Below are 18,716 nucleotides of genomic sequence, written 5' to 3' on the forward strand. Positions count from 1 at the left end.
AATCCAGATATGGAAAGATTTAGAAAATGCCTGTAAATAAGCATTATTGGCTCAGCACTATAAACCTCACGAGGGCAGGCATCTGCTTGTCTTCATATTTCTATCCCCAGCATCTCTCATGGTGCTTCACACACAGTTGGTCCTAGTCAATACTTGTGGAATGTTTGTAGAATGAGTAACTGAACGGATGAGCCAAGAGTGGAAAGAATCTGGGGTGAGAAACAGGACACTTCGGGGATCTAAGTCCTGAATTCCACATTCACTTGTTATACTAATATGAGTCAATGGGTTAGTATCTTTGGGCATCAGCTGTTCTGGTATATGGACAAGAATCACTATATTTGAAAACCTACAGTTTGATCAAGTTTTTGAGTATTTTTGGGAAAGGAGGTCACTAGTGTGTGTGTGTGTGTGTGTGTGTGTGTGTATATATTTTTTTTAAAGATTGGCTAAAATGTAAAGTTCTATCACTTTTATTTCTCTGGAGACAGGAAAAAATATAACAATTTGTAAAAACACTTTGAAGAAATCAGAGTTCATGTTAGTAACCAAAACTTCTTTGAAAATCATTTCTAATTGCATTACTTTATCCTACGTAACAGAAATTGGGTTCAACATAAAGAAAATACACTGACACAAAAGTTACTTAAAAATGCAGGAGCTTCAGGAAGTGAAACTGGAGCACTTCTGTTTGCTTCGTTCTTTCTCAGTGGGCTGTGTGCTTCCACAAGGGCAGGGACCATGGCTGTTCTGTTTGGCCCTGAATCCCCAGCTCCTGGCACAGTACCTGGCAGGTGGTAGGTGCTCCATCAATACCTGTTGATGGAGGAAATAATGAAATCCTGGTCTCTGATTGACTTCAATAGAGGTTAGATTTGCCGCCTGATAGAGATAGTATTGAAACCATCGTGGGTGAGGTAATTGATGGGGCTTGATGATGTCTGTGGTGTCTTCTAACTTTGATTCTATGATTCTTTATTGGAAAATAAGTTAAAAAAACTAACCATTTAAATAGGTTAAAAACCATGGCCATGATAATATAATCAGTTACACTACTGACTCAGGGGTCACACACACAGGCTGTTAACCGTAGGTTCATCTACAGCCTGGGCTGGGGCCAAGGATGAGGATCATGGAGACAATGGACAGGGGACCTTTATAAGGGCTTGTCATGGAACCAGCCTTGTCTTAACAATACTCACAATGACAGTCATTCCCAAAGCCCCTCAGGGGTTGAACTCCATGGATTTTCAAGACCCTTGCTCTGATTTTTATATTTTCTTATATATGTTTATTTTAATCATGGGATCTATCTGTTAAAGATTTCTTAAGGTAGAATTATCTTTTAACCTGACATCGTGTAAAAAGCATTACGTTATTGTCTGGGTTCAAAAGTCTTCCATTCTGCTTGAAACCACTGCAGTTGCCGGACAGTGTTTGATTTCAGTGTTTTTGTGGGTGCATCTGTTGTATTTTGTATTTCTTGTTCTGTCTCCCTCTCTTACAGCTGGTCTTGGAAGAACAGGGACGTTGATAGCCTGTTATGTCATGAAACACTACAGGTTTACACACGCTGAAATAATTGCTTGGATCAGAATCTGCCGGCCAGGCTCCATTATAGGACCGCAGCAGCACTTCCTGGAAGAGTAAGTATATTGTCTTCATCATCACATTCCGTCCTTGCTCCCGATCAGGGCCACCTCTTTTCCTCCAGTTGTGGCCTGTGTCAAGCGTGTGGTTATAAAATGGCTGCATTGTTCGAGGAGTCTGTGCTTCTAATGGAATATTGTTGATTTGACAGCTAATGCATTTTAACTTCGTACTTTTGTATCTTTTAGATCAGGTGAGAGAGAGAGGAAAATCACAGAGCCATCTCTGCCTACCTTTTTTCTGTCATTTTCTATGTGTGATCTGGCTACGGTGCAATTTTCTTGTGTCATCCCACTTGGCGCTTTTCATTCTTTTCTTTTGTTTGCGTGTCTAAAAGCGGGATGAAAAAAAACCCCACAACTAAGGTCAGTGAGTGATTTCCGTGACATTGCTGCTCTCCTGAGAACTAACTAAACTGCTAATGGAGCTGCAACTTACGAGTTACCAAGGAAAGAAAAAAGTAACTGGGTTTTAGTCCTGGCCCTGCCACTAGCTTTGTGACCGTTACTTAGAAGGATACTTATAAATTAATTAGTTAATTCCATCAGTCATTCATTCACAATTTGTCAAACCTCAGCCTACAAGGGGGAGTGCTTTAACTTGTAAGGGCACAACCCTTTCTAGTTTCCCCTTAAAAATGTTAGAAATCTCCATCAATTTACCCATTAATAAAATGTGGAGGTGAAATTAGCACTAGCTCGTTTAGGTCCAGCTCTGAAATGTTATCAGTTACTGATATCTTACATTGAAATTTCATTGTTTTTCTTTTTATGCTGGGATGACTCTACTTTGAATTGCATCCTTTTCCATATAATTAATTCCTTTCCCCTTTAAATCATCTTATGTTGGTGAGAAACAAATGGTCAAGAATTTCACAGAAGGATGCTGTATGTAAGCCATGTAAGTCTCTGAAATGATAAAAGGCTTTGAGCCTGCTGAGGAATTACTTTAGTTGCCAATCCCAGAGGGAATAACAGATAAGAAAATAAGTGCTGAAAGTGGGCAGTTAAACTTTAGCTTCAAAGAATGAGGCAGAAGTCAGATGAATACAGAAGAAAAAATACCTAAGCACAGGATCATTAAGAAGACAGAAGTTCCTAGGTTTTTGCCTATGAGATACAAATAAAATAATTCTGTGATTCGAGAGCTGTGTGCTTTATCAGATCCTCCGCCACCCTCTGTTTTGCATTGTGCGCCTGCAGCGGGAGCTTTGAGCTGTGTCCCCTGCGGGTGCTTGTTGTACTAATTGCTTGAATAAATGCTGAATAAATATCTTTAGAATTAGAAAACCAAAACCAAAACATTCCTAATCCTGGTTCTTAAACCGCTTAATCAGCCTTTTAATGTCATTGTTTGGAAGAATGTCCATTCATTAGGTACCTACTGAATCCTCACCTTGCACTTGGCGCTCTGTTAGGTGCAGCTCACAAGATGGGGAGACCACGGTCAAGTTCACTTAGTTTTCTCAGGGCGTGCGAACCACTTCCTGCCTGCACGCTCCTCCTTCCTCCCTCCCTACTCTGCCTCTTCTCTCTGCCTCATCTTAGAATAACAGAAGAAATGAGGCTTATGAGGCAGGGGCACACTAGGCTGAAGAAAGTTTTTTTTTTTCATTTATAGATACGTAAACTATAAAACTTAAGATATTTCCTTAGGTGTGTCCATATTAGAGTTTTCCAGATATTTTTCTATAAAAACTGAGGTGCAGAAATGACTTCCTTGTATAACTGAAGTATGAAAATCATTCATTGCTAATTCCTAGCTTGGAAGCTTCCTGAAGGTAGGTTCTTTGTCTGAGGCACTGTGCCTTCTCTATTTTGTGGTATTTCTTACAGCACCAATGTGGAAAAATGTCTGCATTATTCACGGGCTTCCCCAGGCTTCGTTTAGACGGCCTCCTTCTGGGTGGCGGTCTATGGCCTAATCTGCTTTATGCCTCTCAGTGGCACCAGAGGTAGTATTTTGCCTTCCTTGACTGTGTACATTTCTTTTGTTCTCTCCTTTTCTCACTTTTTTCCTTTCTAAGCCTGTGTCTTGACTTACTCCTTGGTAGAAGACCTACTTGCATTGGTGACGTTCATTCATTCACCAGATATTTATTAGGTGCACACTCTGTCAGATGGTGCTCCTGGTCCTGGGGATGCAGCAGTGAACATGACCGACAAGGTCTTTTAATCCCAGGTTGCCAGTATTGCTAGTGGAAGGAGCACACAATAAATGAGTGTGTGAGTTTATGTGCCAGGTGATTTCTGATGGTGACATGACGATAGAGACTAACGCAGTGGCGGGGGATGATTGATGGGGGCGGGGGAGCCCTTTGGATTGAGTGGGCAAGGAAGACTTCTTGAGGGTGACCCTTGAGGGTGAGAAGAAGCCAGTGCTGTCACAGTCTGAGTCCCGTCCTGGGCAGCAGGCACACAAAGGTCCTCAGATGGGGGCAAACTTCCCACTTTTGAAGCCCAGAAAGAGGCTAGTGTGGATGGAGTATAATGAGCTGGTGGGTGGTTGAGAGCTAGGCTCAGTAAATATTCACCAAGTGGACGTACCCATGTGACCTCCCTCTGGATCAGGAAAGAGAACATTTGCCAGTATCCGGCAGCCCCGTTTGTGCTCCTTCCATTCACTACCCAGTTCTTCTGCCCAAGCATCCATCATTCTTACTTCTAACACCATCGATGAGTTTTGCCTGATTTGGAACCTCATATAAATGGAACCAGACAGTATGTTTGTTTGGCTTCTTTCACTCAGCGTTGTCTTTATTGTTATGTGTAGTAATACTGTGTTCATTCTCATTGCTGGATAAAATTCCGTTGTTCAAATATGTGACATATAAGCTCTTCTGTTGATGGATGTTTAGGTGGTTTCCAGTTTTTGGCTATTTTCTATCATTTGGAAATGATATAAATAATGAAATCCAACACCTATCTGTTGGATGTATACCTATAAGTGGAACATTCAGCCATAGCGGATTTTGCTAAAGAGTTTTCCAAAGTAGGTATGTGGATTTACACTCCCATCAGCAGTGTGTGCGAGTTCCAGTCTTCACATACTTGCTCATGCTTGGTATTGTCAGTCTTTTAAATTCAAGCCATTATGTTTTGTTTGTTTGTAGTAGTAATTTGTTTGGTAGTTTTGATTTGCTTTTTTCCCTGATGACTAATGAGGTTGAATATCTTTTCACATATTTATTGGCCATTTGTATGTTCTGTTTTATGAAATATCTTTTCATGTCCCTTACCCATCTTTCTGTCAGACTGTTTGTCTTTTTCTTGTTGATTTGTAGGAGTCGAATATTCTGGATACAAGCACAGTATCCATTCCATGTAATGCAGATATAGTCTCCTAGTCTTGAGATTTGCTGTTTCATTCTCGCAATAGTGCTTTTTGAAGAACTGAATTTCTTAATTTCGGTGCAGTCTGATTTTATTAATCTTTTCCTTTATAGGAATGCTTTTTGTATTCTATTTAAGACATCTTTGTCAACCCCAACGTATGAATATATTCTTTTGTGTTATCTTCCAGAAGCTCTATTGATTTTCCTATTGTATTTAGATTGAGAATTCATCAAGAATTGCTTTTTAAAAAAATATGCTGTGAGTTAGGAGCCAAGGTTCTCTTTCCCTCCCATATGGATGTCTATCTGACCCAGCAGAATTTATTGGAAAGATCACCCTTTTCCCATTGTTCTAAAGTGTCACTTTTATTATAAACCAAGTGCTTGTACATGTGTGGGTTTGTTTCTGGACTCCATATTCCATTCTCTTTGTTAATTTGTCTCTCTTGACACTAATACCTCAATGTCACAATTGCTGCAGTTTTAAAATGAGTCCTAGTGTCTGGGAATGTGAGTCCTCCAGCTTTGATCTTGTTCAAGATTGTCTTTATCCTTCCATAATTTGGGTCTTCTTTAATTTCTCTCAATTTTTAAAATATTTCTAGTTCTCTGTGTTGAGGTATTGCACATCTTTTGCATATTTTTTCCTAGATGTTTGAGTTATTGAATGCACTATAAAAGGTATCATTTTTTAGGTTTTCTTTTCTACTTGTTTAAAGCTGGCATTTAGCAATTTGATTGATTTTTTCCTACAAAGTATATATTCACATAGGCTTTTAAATTGAGGTATAATATACATACAATAAAATGTAAAGGTCTTAGTTCATGAGTTTTCACACTTGTGTACACCCTTGTAACCACAGCCCAAGGCAAGATATAGAACATTTTCAACACCCAGGAAATTCTCTTGTGTTCCTTTTTCAGTTTCCCCTGGCACACTCCAGAAGAAATCACTTTCTGATTTCTAACACCATAGATTAGTTTTGCCTGTTCTTGAACTTTATATGTACAGTAGTCCCCCTTATCTGTGGGGGATAAACTCCAAGACCCCAGTTGGTGTCTCAAGCCACGGTAGTACTGTACCCTACGTATACTGTTTTTTCCTTTGCATACATACCTATGATAAAGTTTATCTTATAAATTAGATAAATAGGATAGTAACAACAATAATTAATAATGAAATAAGACAATTATAACAATATGCTGTAATATAAGTTACCACAGATCTTAGCAACCTCAGCATATGATTTTTTTTCTTTCCTCCTTAAGTTGAGAACTTTCATTTTTTTACTTAAGAGAAGCACTTTTCGGGTTCTTTTTGGCATGTCTGAATTGCTAGCATCACTCCTCTTGGCTTGGGGGCCATTATTAGATAAAATAAGGGTTACTTGAACTCAAGCACTGCCGTACTGCAACAGTTGGTCTGATGATCAGGATGGCCACTAAGTGACCAGTGGGTGGGGAGTGTGTACAGCGTGGATCTGCTGGACAAAGGGATGATCCAGCCGAATGGTGCGAGATTTCATCACACTAGCATAATTTAAAACTTATGAATTGTTTATTTCTGAAATTTTCCATTTAATATTTTTGGACTGCTGTTGACCATGGGCAACTGAAACCATGGAAAACAAAACCTCAGGAAGAGGGAGACTACTGTACAATATGTATTCTTTTGTGTCTGGCTTTCTTTTTCTTCTCAGAACAATGTTTTTGATATTCATCTAGGTTGAGTATGTCGGTAGTTTCTTTTCATTATTGAGTGTTCCATTGTATGACTATATCATGATGTATTTATCCGTACAACTGTTGATGGGTATTTGGGTGATGTTTAGTTTCTGGCTATTTTGAATAAAGCTGCTATGAATATTCTTCTACAAGTCCTTTTGTGGACATATGTTTTAATTTCCCTTATTTAAATACCTAGGAATGAAATTGCTGGATCATATTGGTTACATGTAGTTTAACTTTACGAGAAATTGCCACACAGTTTTCCAGAGTGGTTGAATCATTTCATACGCTAGTTGGTAATGTATGAGAGTTCTAGTTGCTCCACATCTTTGCTACTATTTTGTATTGTAAACCTTTTTTTCTTTTGGTGGGGGGAAGCCATTCTGGTTGGTGTGAAATAATATCTCCAGTTGTATTTTCCTGATGGCTCATGATGTTGAGCACCTTTTCATACACATATACATCTTTTGTGAGGTGTTTGGCCAAGTCTTTTGCCCATTAAAAAAATTAATTTTTTGAAATTGTTGATTTGTAGTGGTTCTTTATATATTTTAGATATCAGTCCTTTGTCATATATATATATGTATATAGTATGTTTTTTTAATAAGCAGAATTTAAAATTTTGCTGAAATTGATTTTTTTATTAAGATTATGATAGTTTACAACCTTGTGAAATTTCAGTTGTACATTATTGTTAGTCATGCTGTGGGTACACCACTTCACCCTTTGTGCCCTCCCACCACCCCCCCCTTTCCCCTGGTAACCACCTATCAGTTCTCTTTGTCTATATGTTAACTTCCACCTATGAGTGGAGTTGTACAGAGTTCGTCTTTCTCTGTCTGGCTTATTTCGCTTAACATAATACCCTCAAGGTCCATCCATGTTGTTGTGAATGGGACAATTTTGTCATTTGTTATGGCTGAGTAGTATTCCATTGTATATATATATATCATATCTTCTTTATCCAATCATCATTTGCTGGGCACTTAGGTTGGTTCCACGTCTTGGCTATTGTAAATAATGCTGCGATGAACATAGGGGTGCATGGGACTTTTTGAATTGCTGATTTCAGGCTCTTAGGATAGATACCCAGCAGTGGGATGGCTGGGTCATAAGGTATTTCTACTTTTAACTTTTTGAGAAATCTCCATACTGTTTTCCATAGTGGCTGCACCAGTTTGCATTCCCACCAACAGTGTATGAGGGTTCCTTTTTCTCCACAATCTCTCCAACATTTGTCACTCTTGGTTTTGGATATTTTTGTCATTCTAACAGGTGTAAGGTGATATCTTAGTGTAGTTTTGATTTGCATTTTCCTGATGATTAATGATGATGAGCATCTTTTCATGTGCCTATTGGCCATCCTTATATCTTCTTTGGAGAAATGTCTGTTCATGTCCCCTGCCCATTTTTTGATTGGGTTGTTTGATTTATTGTTGTTGAGCTGTGTGAGTTCTTTATATATTATGGAGATTAACCCTTTGTTGGATAAATAACTTGTAAATATTTTTTCCCAATTAGTGGGCTGTTTTTTTGTTTCAATCCTGTTTTCCCTTGCCTTGAAGAAGCTCTTTAGTCTGATGAAAATTAACCTTGTCTCCTGCAAGCTAACTGACTTTACTTATTAGTTCTTGTAGTTTTTCTCTTTTTTTCCTTATAACTAAGATTTCCAGTACCGCATTAGAGGTGGTGAAAATGGACATCCTTGTCTTGTTATTGATCTTTGGGGGAAAGCATTCAGTCTTTCATCATTAAATATGGTGTTAGCTGTGGGGTTTTCATAGATGGCTTTTATCTGAATGAGGAAATTTCCTTCTATTTCTAGTTTGTTGAGAGTTTTTATTAATAATAGGTGTTGAATTTTGTCAGTTTTTTCTATATCTATCAAGATGATCATATAGTTTTTTCTCCTTTATTTTGCTAATGTGAGTTACATTGATTTTCAAATGTGGAGCCATGATGGTCATGGTATGCTGTTATTTTTTCATATGGCTGGATTTGATCTGCTAATATTTGTTAAAGATTTCTGTGTCTGTGTTCATGAAGGATATTAATGTATAATTTTCTTGTAATACTTTCGTTAAGTTTTGGTATCAGGGTTATGCTGACTTCATAGGATGAGTTGTGAAGCATTTCCTTCTCTATATTCTAAAAAGGATATGTTATAAGATGGATTTGAGGGGTGGGGTGGGAAATTAAGGACGTAAGTGTCATCTGGAGATAAGGGTCTAATTGATATATCAGTTGGATGACCTGGAAGAGTTGGTCGTGTGGTGTGACGGAAGTAAACCAGGATGTGAGCCATGATGGGTTTGGTTTGAATGTCTCTTAGAGCCTGGTGGGTCATCAGTAGAGGCCACAGGGTATAGGGCATCAAGTGACTTTCTATCCAGCAACTCCTAGGGGAATGGTGGTCAAGGGGATGAGCAAGCTTTCTACTGGGACCACTTACTTAGGTGGGTAGAGAGGGGAACGTGAGGTCCAAGGTAATCTCTGCTCTGCTGCCAGTGCTGTGGCCCCCTGGGCGAGGTGCTGGCTCACAGGGAGCCTGAGGTGCTGTGGTGGCGAAACAATTCTGTTCATTTCCTTCCCTGACTATTTCTAACCATCCTGCCTGGAAAGTTTATTTCACATGTGTTTCTCTAACCTTTCTAAACACAACCTCAAGCCTTCTCCTAAGCTATATTTTATGCTAATAATGTTTTTTCTTGTCTTTCCCATGTTCCTCCTATTAGCTGATAAAAGTCTACTTCCTTTGTTACATGTGAACCATTTAGAAGAGAGGGAAAGATTTCATCTCTGGTCTTTCAGAGATCTTTTTTTAAACGTGTCCCTAAGCTTCTAATGATAAAACTTTAAAATAATTTCCCATATTGAATTTTGCTGTTACAGGTACCTGTAGGTTTTACGTTTTTCCCAGTAGTCTTTAATATATCTGTCCATATCACTCTTGTCACAGGTCACAGGGGTCCCTCCTTTCTTCCCTCCCTCATATCCTTCCACAAATATTTGTTGAAAGCCACTATGTGTTATAGGCACCTGGGAAGTTGAAGTAAAATATTCATTTCTGACCTGTGGAGATCACATGAGAGAGAGAGAGAGAGAGATTGGTTGATTGTGTGGTTAATAGACAAATGCATAAATTGTATAGTTTCTCTGATGATAATAGGTTCTATGCAGAAAAATAAAGCAGGGAAGAATAGGGAATGGAAGAGAAGGCAGTTTTAAATAGGGTGGTGGTGGGGTGCTTACTGAAAAGACTTTTGAGCAAAGATCTTGAGGAAGTGGGAGAATAAATCGTGTGGGTATTTTGGAGAAGAGGTTTCATGCTGAGGGAAGAACAAGGGCTGAAGCTCTGAATGGGATGTGCCTGAGGCCACTATGGCTGAAGGGAGAGCAATGGGACATGAGGCAAGGACGTGAAGGGGTCAGATCACTCATTCTTCTTGGCCTTCTTTGAGGACTTTGCTTTTCTTTGAGTGAGATGATAAGTCAACAGAGGGTTTTTGAGCAGAGGAGTGATGTGATCCGATATGTACACAAACACACACATATTTTTAATTAAAGTCTTTATTTTGGGATAACTGTAGATTAACACACAGTTGTGAGAAATAACAGAGGAGAGGGAGTACTCACTTTCCCCTAGTGCTGACATCTTGCAAAATTGTAATGTAATATCACAATCAGGATACTGACATTGATTCAGTTAAGATACACGTTTCCACCAACACGAGAATCCCTCACATTGCCTCTTTATAGCCATGCTCACTTCCTTCCTGCCCTTCTCCCCTCCTTAACTCCTGACCACTGCTAATCGGTTCTCCCTTTATATATTTTGTCATTTCAAGAATGTTATATATGTGGAATCGTAGAGTATGTAACCTTTTGGGCTGGTGTTTTTCACTCAGTGTAATTGTCTGGAGATTCATCCAGGTTGTTGCATGTATCAATAATTCATCCCTTTTTATGGCTGAGTAGTATTCCAAGGTAGAAATATACACACTGTTTGTTAACCATTCACCTGTTGAAGGACATCTGGGCTGTTTACAGTTTTGGGCCATTATAAATAAAGATGCTATAAATGTGTGCAGGTTTTTGTGTGACTATAAGTTTTCATTTCTCTGGGATAAGTGCCCAAGAGTGCAATTGCTGAGTTGTAAGCTACATGGTTAGTTTCATAAGAAACTGTCAAACTATTTTCCAGAGTGGCTGTACCATTTTACATTCTCACCAGCAATGTGTGAGTGATCGAGCTGCTCTTTGTGTTTGCCAGCATTTGGCCGTGTCGCTGTTTTTTATTTTAGCCATTCTGATAGTTGTGTAATGATATATCATTGTGGTTTTAACTTGCATTTCCCTAGTAAGTAACAATTAGCAACTTTTCATGTACTTATTTGCTACTCATATTTCTTTTTGGTGAAGTGTCTGTTCAAATCTTTTGTCCTGTTTTTACTGAGTTGTTTGTTTTCTTACTATTGAGTTTTGAGAGTTCTTTATATGTTCTAGCTACTAGTCTTTTGTCTGATAAATAGCTTGCAAATATTTTCTCTCAGTGTATAACTTGTCTTCGTCTTCTTAATAGGGTCTTTTGCAGAGCAAAAGTTTTAAATTTTGATGAAGTCCAATTTATCATTTTTTCCTTTTTAGATCATGCTATTAGTATCAAATCTAAGAACTCTTTGCTTAGTCCTCAATCCCCATAATTTCTCATATGTTTTTTCTAAAAGGTTTATTGTTATATGTGTACATTAAGTCTGTGATTCATTTTGAGTTAATTTTTGTATAAGATATGAGACTTAGGTCAAGGTTCTTTTTTTTGCCTATGAATGTCTAGTTGCTCTGGCACATTTGTTGAAAAGTTTATCTTTTCTCCATTGAATTGCTTTTGGGTCTTTGTCAAAAGTAGGATGGTCTTCTTTGTGTGGATCTATTTACTTTGTTCTTTATCCTGTTACATTATCTCTGTGTCTATCCTTCCTCCAATACCACGCTCTCTTGGTTTCTGAGTCTATGTAGTGAACCTTAAAATTAGAAGAATGATTCCTTTCATTTTCTCCATCTGTAACAAAATTGTCTTAGCAACGCCAGTTCCTTTTCTTTTCTTTTCTTTTTTTTTCCTGAGGAAGATTCACCCTGAGCTAACACCTGTTACCAGTCTTCCTCTATTTTCTATGTGAGTCACTGAAAAACATGGCCACTGACAGACAAGTGGTGTAGGTCTGTGCCTGGGAAGCAAACCCAGGCCACCGAAACAGAGCGTGCCAAACTTAACCACTAGGCCACCAGGACTCACCCTCCTTTTCTTTTCTATGTGAATTTTAGAATAATCTAGTCCATATCTGCAAAAAATCTTGGTGCAATTTTGATAGGAATGTGCTAAACCTCTATATCAGTTTGGGGAGAATTGACATCTTTACTATTGTTGAGTCTTATAATCCATAAATACAATGTGTCTCTTCGCTTATTTAGATCTTCCTTGATTTCTTTCATCAGCATTTTGTAACCTTCAGCATACAAGTCCTGTTTTGTTAGATTCACTCCTGAGTATTTATCTGCTTTTGAGGGATTATAAATGGTATTATATTTTTAACTTCCATATCCATGTGTTCATTGCTCGTATGTAGCCCTACAACTGGCTTTTCTATATATGTTTATTTTGTATCCTGAAATTTAGGACCGTGTGTGTATGAATTCCTGGGGATTTATGCATAGACAATCATGTTGTCTACAAATAGGGTCAGTTTTACTTCCTTTCCAATCTGTATGTCTTTTATTTCCTTTTCTTTCCTCATTGCACAGGCTAGAAGTTCCAGCACTATGACGAAGAAGAGTGGTGAGAGCAGACGTCCTAGCCATGTTCCCAGTCTTGGGGGTGGAAAGCATCTGGGCATTCACCATTAAGTATAATGTTAATTGGAGGTTTGCTTTAGATGTACTTTATCAAGTAGAGAAAGTTCCCCTCTATTTCTGTTTTTCTGAGAGTTCTTATCATGAATGGGAGTTGAATTTTGTCAAATACTTTTTCTGCATTGATTGATATGATCATGTGATTTTCTTCTTTAGCCTGTTACTAAGGCAGATTCCATTGATATTTTTTCCCTTAATTTTGAATGAGCTTTGTATCCCTGGAATAAACCCCACTTGATATATTATAAATGGGGACTTTGCAAATGTGATCAAGTTAAGGATCTTGAAGAGATTATCTTGGATTATTCTGGTAGGTTCCATGTAATCACAGGGACACAGGAGGAGTCAGTTAGAGGAGAAGGTGATATGATGATGGAAACAGAGATGGACTAATGTGCTTTGAAGCTGGAGGAGGGGGCCAGACACCAAGGAAAACGGAGTCACTGGCAGCTGAAAAGGGAAGGACACAGATTCTTTCCTCAAAGCCTCCAGAAAAAAACAACCCTTCACTACCTTGACTTTAGCTCAGTGAAACTGATATTGGACTTCCGACCTCCAGAACTGTGCGAAAGGAAATAATGTGTTCTTCTGAGCCACTGAGTTAGTGGTAATTTGTTACAGCAGCTTTATGTAGACAGGAAACTAATACATCTGTGTAGAATGTCAGTATATATTTATAGTAATATATGCATAGTTGAACTTTTCTCTTATTCATCATATTTCTCCTTTGGAGTGTTTGATGTGGGAGAGCCCTGTGATCCACACGTTGTTTAGGGAAGATTGGGCTGCAGCAATGTGTAAGATGAATGGGATGGAGGGAGATTGGAGTCCGAGAGGCTAAAAAGGAGACTTGTAATCCAGAAGGGGTTGGGGCCTTGCTGAAGGGGCTGGAAGTTGGACTGAAGAGTTAGAGATGGGTCCCAGGGACAGTTCAAGGAAATAAATCTCAGGCTTCGAAGACTGACTAATGATAGGAGAGACGAAGAGCTTTGAAGACTGACTAATGATAGCAGAGATGAAGAGAGTGACGTCAATGATGGCGCAAAAGCATGAATAAGTAACAGATTCATTAGGAAAGAAATAAAAGGATTAAAAAGTTTTCTGATAGGTTTTCATCTCTCAAGAATGACTGAACAAGTTAGAGGGATTGTATTCTTTTGGAGGTGAAAAATCCACTCAGTGCTTTTTAGGTAATGTTAATTCTAAATCTATGACACTAGGAAAGCGGTTTTGTCACATCCTGCTAGTCTTTGAACACCAAAACATGTCCAGGTATTTGGTTTCTGTGTCTTGAGGAAACCTACCTCTGTGTCACCAGCAGCAAGAGAAATGTTTGTTAGCATCCTTGTGAATTTATGTGTTGGCAGATCAAGACCTCTCCTTTGTTATAGTCTGAAATTTTAGATTTAAATTTTTTTTCTAGGATATAAATAAAGTTGTTTGCAAAACAACCATCAAGTCTTTTTCTACGTTTAAAGCTGATGTTTTTAAGCTAAAAATACCATTCTGAACCCAAAATATGTCTTTTACCAAACATCCCCAAAGTTCTTAAAATGATGCACAAGGCATCTCCTTTATTCTTGAGCAAGTCTAAACTCACCCTTCTCAGAGACAGCCTGTAGAAGTCTAAAGATGGGATCAGGCTGCTTTTATGATCTGTTGAATTCTATTTATTGAACATTCACTGTGTGGCACTGTGCTGACCTCTGGATCATGATCCATTAAAGCTTTCATTCATTAGAACGGGATCCTTGAAGGCCTGGGATCGGGTTCCTGTGGAGACTTTCAGCTCACAGTGATCCTTTACTTATGGGACCTGCTATGATCTTGTTGTTTTTATTTTTAGATTTCCTCCTGTGACAGAGAGAACTCACATGAAGCCAAAACTTGGCCCTGCAGGGAGTTCTGTCTTTGCGAAGTAGAGCTTCCATTTTGAATGAAGTTATCTTTAAGGAAATGACAATTTTGTGGTTGAACTCTTTTTCATTCCTAAATCCATAAATCAAAAATTTCCCCATTCTGCTTTATCATCATGGATCGGCTTGCAGTCATTTGGATATTGTTCAGTATTCTAATTTAGTTGTAAGCCTTCACTTGTCTGCAGTTCTCAAATGTTGAAGTGTGTTAGGAATCATTTGGAGATCTTGTTAAATGCAGTTTCTGGTTCAGTGGGTCTGGAGTGAGACCTGAGATTCTGCGTTTCTAACAAGCTCCCAGATGCGATGCTACTGGTCCACCAACCACATTGTATATTAAGGGTTTGTGGTTATCAACTTATGCCACATTCAATTTGGTGCTTACAGCATTTGGTAAGTTTCACAGTTGGATTGAGCAACCATAGAAATTAATAGTTCAACCATTGCATTATATTTCAGGAAATTACCAAAAATAAGATGAAGAAAACTTGTTTGAGAAAAATGCTTGACTATGTCTAACAATAGCGGCTTGAATTTTTCATTATAATTAATTCTTACTATTTTCTTTTTTACTGTCATTTTGAGATACATGTAATAGGTCAAGGAATGTGGATTATTTTTTTTTAATAATCTATTTTAGAGATTTAAGAACTTTCTTTTCCTAAAATATAGAAATTAAAATCTGAAATGCTTTAAACAGAAGAATTTAAAATAATCGTAGATAATATTGTGGTTTATTTATTAGAATAAAAAGTACATTGCATAGGTTTGAGTTGCACTACTTATTTGACAGTCACATTTTTGCTGTAACACTGTTATAAAAACTTCTGAATTGCTTTTCAGTATTTACTGTTAAATCATTTGATCCATTTATTGACTGTCAGTTGGCATCGAATCTATTGGCTAAGCAAAAATAAAATCCTAGTATGGGTTCAAATATTAAGGATAAAGTATGTAGAAGGATTTTTGGCAATGGTAGCATCAGAAATTTATCTTGAAATACTCATGCCAATTACTGAAGATAATCTTGAAGATGGAATCGTTTTTTTGTTTCCTGTGTAAAAAGGGTTAGAGTTGAAAAAAAAAGGTAAGCAATAATGCGTTAGTTTTAGTTGTCAAGTTTGTATTTTAGCATGATATGCATGATCCACCCCTGATTGTGGGGTTCTATACCTAAACCAGAATTAGCTAGTTGAATCTTTTTTAGGAATTCCCCAGCTCAGTTTTCCTCTTCTAGCTGCATTTTCTTGTATGTGTTTCAGAATCGAGAGCCTTCCCCAATACCCTCATAAATTTTCTTTCTAAACATCTTCCTATGAAATCTTCCATTTGTACCAAAATGCACGTACAACTCCTTGAATGCCTGTCTCGCCTCCACCTCCTGAATCTTGGGTACTGCTTTCTGGTCTGTCTTCTCTTGATATCAAGTTAGACCATTTCATTAGCCTAATTCTTTAAAACAGGAACTACTTCAGTTTCCGTAATAGTTTTGGGGTTGTGGTGTAGGAGTTACTCAGGGCAGATTGCTGCTCAAGTCACAGCTAGAGTAGGCCCAGGTTGAGCCGGAAAGTGGGTTGGTTCTCTGTACAAAGTGAACAGATGGTGGCTGTGGTTGGACACTAGGGTCAGGGTCGGGGCGTACTGGAAAAATATGTGTCCAGGATGAAGAAATGATAAAGAGTGAGGATGGTGTGGAAGTAGGATTAGGTAGCATTCAAGGAAGTGAGGGAGAAGAGGTCAGCTACAAACAGAAGAAGCTGCACGATGACTATCGTGTTCTGAATTCACAACCAGAAATATCTATAACAATACTACTGACTTGACATTCTTTAGAGGAATTTTAAAAGCAGATTTTTAAAAAGACTCATGAAGCCTCTTTATAAGAATTAACAATGACTTGGCTCATAATAGTTAGTTATTTTCTTATGTTCTGGCCTGGCTAGCCCCAAACCTGACTAACTCAGGGCAAGGACGTGGCCAAAAACAGTGACCCCAATACTGGCTCTCTATGCAAGTCAAGACAGATCTCTTCCTGTCATTTCGAAGCACACGTTCTTTTGGTAAAGGGTCAATAATGCCACTCTCTTAGAAAATGCACTGCATTACTGGAGGATTTACTTTGAGCGAATGTGTTAGCTTCATAGGATTTGATTTGTAAATGCTAAATACTTAAAAATACATGTTTTACTTTTTCTGTTTGAGATGAGGCTTTTAAGGAGTAATAGACACCACAATAAAAGCTAGCGTGGTTTCCACTGTCAATAAAAAAGGTATTTGCAGGAAGTGCTGCTTTTTCTTAAAAAGCACTTGCGTACAGCATCGCTTAGCAACACACAAATCAGCTTTGACACCTTATTCATCTTTAATATTCAGGTTCAAGTCAAGTCTTTCCTGTGACGGGACAGATTGAGTCTTTAAACTGCGCAAGTGAAAGGTGTCACTTTGTAATTTTCATCTTTAGGTTGGCAGCAGCATCAGAGTTTTTATTTTATAACATTTTGGAATTGGAATTTTTTTCAATTTAGCCTCTTAGGTCCTCCAACTTCTCTGCCTCTGTTTCCACTTCATGTTTTTTATTCCTAAAGACCCTTACAGAGTCTTCCCTTCAGTTTTGAGATCAAATTCAAATTCCTTAGCATGGCATGCAGGGCCCATCCATGAGCTGGTTCCCACCCCGTTCTCCTCTCAAATCCTCTGCTTCAGACAACCCGGTTTCTAAAACATATTCTATGCTTTGATACCACTGTTTCTTCCAGCCCACATTGTTTTCTTTGCTTTGGGAATACTCTTATCTGGCTAAGTCATGCTCATCTTTCTAGATACTTCTGGATTCTCAGAGAACTTCTCTCTGATTCTTTCAGATTGAGTTAGGGGCCCTTTCTCCTAGAGTCCTAAGTAAATCTTGGTCATAGGGCTCTAATATTGGATTTCAGTTGTTGACTTTTCTCATAGTAAACTGGGGATTTCTTGAGAGACAGGAATTCTGTCTTATCTGCATATCCCTATCTTTTGTGTGTATGTTTCTTCTAACTGAACTTTTCACTATCTGCCAGAGCTGATTCTTTTCTCCCTGTGAAGTAGTAGTTCTTTGTTAGTGGGAATTTTGACCAGAGGCCCAAGACATTCATTTATGAATTTAATAGTTATTTTTTTAACTGTTCAGACTCTATCAAGGACTGTGCTATTTGTTTCCTAGTATTGGAAGGATATAAGACTCAAGCATCAGATAAAGGGTTATGCTAAATATAACATTAATTGGAAAAAGTCTGGAGGAATAAAAACACAAATGCAAGAATTTTTAAAGATGCAAAGTATCAGGAAGGCTGTTCCATGGTTTTATGGAGATTTCTACAAGGGAAGAAAAAATTAAGAAAATTTGTTTTGAATACATATTTTTACAGCTGGTATCGAAAAATGAAACATGACTTGGTGGTTATGCCAGTCTCATCGGTTTACGTGTCATAAGCTGAGAAAATACTCCTCAGTGGTTTGCTTTCAGAAAGCAAAAAAATCTGCCACAATGGAAGGTAAATCCTGCCACACTCCCTATTGAATTGGTGTGTATAGGTTCCTATTGTATAGATTCCTGGAGTTGTAATTTTATTCATGTATTTAAAAATTCACCAGATTTTTGTTTTTAAATTTAATCTATTTAGAAACATCCTGGGAGTTTTTAAAGGTGATTTAAGCTAGTTTTGATTTTAGAACAATGTTATAAGTGGTAAGTTAGTCTTATATTGGGACAGCATATTTTATATCTCGAGCCTCTATGCTGGTGTCTCAGAAATCGGATCTAAAGGTATTTCTCTTTTTCTTTTGCCTTATTTGGAAAATATTGAGAAATGAGCAAAAAGTAAAACCTCTTGTTTGAAAGTAAGTTATGATATTATATTGAAAAAGAGAAAGCCCCTCAGCCATCCAGTCCCACGCCACGCTGTTAACATTTTGGCACTTATTCTCCTGACTTGTAAAGATACTTATGAAGAATGTTAAAACAATGCAGTGATGTGCTGCCTGCTGTCTTTTGTGATATCAACTTTCAAGGTTCCTCTTCATACTTACTCTAGCTTTATTCTGCTTTGATCTCTATTTTTGTTCATTAATTTTCAGATCACTTATTTTTTACAAAAGCAAATGAGGCACACTGTTTTAAAAAAGTCAGACAACGTAGACATTGTGCA

At 37.9% G+C, this 18,716-nt stretch overlaps 1 protein-coding gene across 20 annotated transcripts in view; it reads left to right on the forward strand.

Moving 5' to 3' along the window:
* Window positions 1–18,716, forward strand: part of CDC14A (cell division cycle 14A) — a 158,729-nt gene that overhangs the window by 103,661 nt on the left and 36,352 nt on the right. For all 20 annotated transcript variants that reach the window (XR_011494866.1, XM_014851496.3, XM_070486923.1 and 17 more), the window contains one exon: window positions 1,508–1,646. Coding sequence is in view for 19 of the 20 variants with exons in the window: in XM_014851496.3 (XP_014706982.1) it covers window positions 1,508–1,646 (139 nt within the window). In the remaining variant the exon portion in view is untranslated. The remainder of the gene's footprint in view (window positions 1–1,507; window positions 1,647–18,716) is intronic.

The sequence above is a fragment of the Equus asinus genome, chromosome 16 (assembly GCF_041296235.1).
Source record: "Equus asinus isolate D_3611 breed Donkey chromosome 16, EquAss-T2T_v2, whole genome shotgun sequence".
NCBI classification, from domain to species: Eukaryota; Metazoa; Chordata; class Mammalia; order Perissodactyla; family Equidae; genus Equus; species Equus asinus.